Here is a 2,854-nt window from a genome sequence, read left to right on the forward strand (position 1 = left end):
TTAAGAAAAGATGCACAGAGTTTCCACATAAGACAACCATTTTGTTCAACAAAAATGTTCGAACTGTTGGAATTACAAATGTGCATCTCATTAGAGATGCACTCATTCTTCGTCCCAAAATTGTGCATCTTACTTCAGTTGCATGAACTTCGGAATGTTAAAACAGTGACGTTGGATTTAAAAAAAATATAGCGCTGATATCAGCGAAATGTACTAGAGATGTATGTTGAATTATACAAAAATCTATCACATTTCGTGAAAGTAGGTATTCGATTAATTCGTATTTGCCGTCGCACGGTGTAACGTTTGAATTACAAGTGCATTGTTAATCGCAGCAATCCTGCTTTCACAAAAAATTTCGTTTGTTAAAACAACGAGAGTGTTTCACCACATTTATTAAATATTCATTGCGAAGGCGTTTGAGGACATGGAAAACTTTTTAAAGAGTTGCGGCTTAGAAAAGGCCATTAATACATTTACTGGTAATTTGTGTGTTACATATTTTGTTATTGTTAAGTGACTTATTTGCTATCAACAGAAAATCAGGTTCAGTTGGATCAAGTAGAGCGACTAACAGAGAATGAGGTTAAAGAGCTTCTGCCAAACGTTGGGGATAGGGTTCGATTCAGGGACGCTGTAGAGATCAAGACATCGAATAAAAGAAGCACAAATGTTGGCGAGAAAAACTCTAATTTTCCATCGAAAAAAATGAAGATGACATCCCGTAAAGAAGACCGTAAAGCTCACATCGTTAAGATTCTAAGAACGGTAACTCTTCATTACTTGAGCTACCCTTCAGACTTAATCCTAAAATTTTTATTTGTACGACACAAATTCCAGGACAAGACTAAAAAACAAAAGTTAGTTGATGCGGCCGATTCTATGTTCAAAGAATATTCTAATGATTGGTTGGAAGAAGTGAGTCCTTTTAAGCCAAGCTGAGATACCAAAATATGTCGAGAATAAAATTTAAAATTGTTATTTTAGAGACGCAATATAAACCCGGACTGGCAGATGATTGACTTCGAAAATGGAGTGATAAACTGCCCATTTTGTCAAACAACGATTACTCCACAAATCAGAAACACTCGCAAATTTTATTGGAACTATACCAACATAAGACGTCACTTGGACTTGGTACATCCAACAGGAGGAGCCGACGATGTTGACGTGAATTCCGTTTTAGAAACCACGCTGGGTGAGACCAATTCGAATTCCGATGATCATGCAGCATTGACTACAAGTGTCGCATCAGTTGGCTCTTCTATGAGAAAATTGAAGGTCTCATTGCATCGCATTGAACCAACTATGTACAACAATCAACGTACAACATTCCATCAATCGCGGCCGTCACCTAATTAAAACGACATTCAATCCGAAAACAATATGGAAACTGAGCCTACTGATGGAAAGGATGAGTTGCTGCAACAGTCAAACGAAATTTTAGTCGCTGCACCTGAGACGAAAAACACGATCCCACAAGACTCACTACCGAATGATGATGTCCAGGTGCCATTGGCCGAGCCGTCTTTTGTAAGCGAATTTCATCATGACACAGATTCAACATTCCATCAGTCGCGGTCGCCGAACGACATTCAATCAGAAAATGATCTCATGGACACCGTACCACCGATCTGTGCTGGCGTATTGTCGATCATTCAATGTCGAGATGAAACCGACGATGGTACGCGTGATATCATCGCCATGGAAGGCGACAAAACGAGAGCGGAAACTAAGAACGATTGTGCTAGTGAACTATCAATCATCCAATGTCGAGACGAAACGGACGACGAAACACGCGATATTCTCGCCATGGAAGGCAGCAAAGCAACAACAAGAACAATCGTAAGCTTGCAGGTCCCGTGCCTTGGTAAGGAAAATCAGTTGCTGCAACAGTCGAACGAAAATTTTGTCGGTGCACTTGGAACGAAGTTTGTTGCGTCAACATTGTCCCGGAATGCAGATGATTCAATGCCAGGAACCCAAAGTCCAACGGAACTAAGAAGCAGTTCCGAATCGATTAAAAATTCGATCACCCAAGACTCGCTGCCGAATGTCCAGGTGCCACTACTGAATGTTGATGTGCCATTGGCCGAGCCGTCTTCTGTAAGCGAATTTCATCATGACACAGATTCAACATTCCATCAATCGCGGTCGTCGAATGACATTGAATCAGAAATTGACCTAATGGACACCGTACCACCGAACTGTGCTGGCAAGTTGTCGATCTTTCAATGTCGAGATGAAACCGACGATGGCACGCGTGATATCCTCGCCATGGAAGGCGACAAAACGAGAGCGAAAACTGAGAACGATTGTGCTAGTGAACTATCAATCATCCAATGTCGAGACGAAACGGACGACAAAACACGTGATATCCTCGCCATGGAAGGCAGCAAAGCAACAACAAGAACAATCGTAAGCTTGCAGGTCCCGTGCCTTGGTAAGGAAAATCAGTTGCTGCAACAGTCGAACGAAAATTTTGTCGGTGCACTTGGAACGAAGTTTGTTGCGTCAACATTGTCCCGGAATGCAGATGATTCAATGCCAGGAACCCAAAGTCCAACGGAACTAAGAAGCAGTTCCGAATCGATTAAAAATTCGATCACACAAGACTCGCTGCCGAATGTCCAGGTGCCACTACTGAATGTTGATGTGCCGTTGGCCGAGCCGTCTTCTGTAAGCGAATTTCATCATGACACAGATTCAACATTCCATCAATCGCGGTCGTCGAATGACATTGAATCAGAAATTGACCTAATGGACACCGTACCACCGAACTGTGCTGGCAAGTTGTCGATCTTTCAATGTCGAGATGAAACCGACGATGGCACGCGTGATATCCTCGCCATGG

At 42.3% G+C, this 2,854-nt stretch overlaps 1 protein-coding gene across 1 annotated transcript; it reads left to right on the forward strand.

The window, feature by feature from the left end:
* Positions 1–448: 448 nt before the first annotated feature.
* On the forward strand, positions 449–1,396 carry LOC119073105. Its single transcript, XM_037178420.1, has 4 exons — positions 449–482; positions 539–768; positions 841–918; positions 988–1,396. The coding sequence occupies exons 2-4, from the start codon at positions 709–711 to the stop codon at positions 1,360–1,362; spliced, it is 513 nt and encodes a 170-aa protein (XP_037034315.1). The 5' UTR covers positions 449–482; positions 539–708; the 3' UTR covers positions 1,363–1,396.
* The last annotated feature ends 1,458 nt before the right edge of the window (positions 1,397–2,854 follow it).

Source organism: Bradysia coprophila, unplaced genomic scaffold (assembly GCF_014529535.1).
Source record: "Bradysia coprophila strain Holo2 unplaced genomic scaffold, BU_Bcop_v1 contig_137, whole genome shotgun sequence".
NCBI classification, from domain to species: domain Eukaryota; kingdom Metazoa; phylum Arthropoda; class Insecta; order Diptera; family Sciaridae; genus Bradysia; species Bradysia coprophila.

Coding starts and splice junctions, on each gene's coding strand:
- LOC119073105 (XM_037178420.1), top strand. CDS start 709: ATGAAGATGACATCCCGTAAAGAAGACCGTAAAGCTCACATCGTTAAG. Junction 769..840: donor TCGTTAAGATTCTAAGAACG/GTAACTCTTCAT, acceptor CACAAATTCCAG/GACAAGACTAAAAAACAAAA. Junction 919..987: donor CTAATGATTGGTTGGAAGAA/GTGAGTCCTTTT, acceptor TTGTTATTTTAG/AGACGCAATATAAACCCGGA.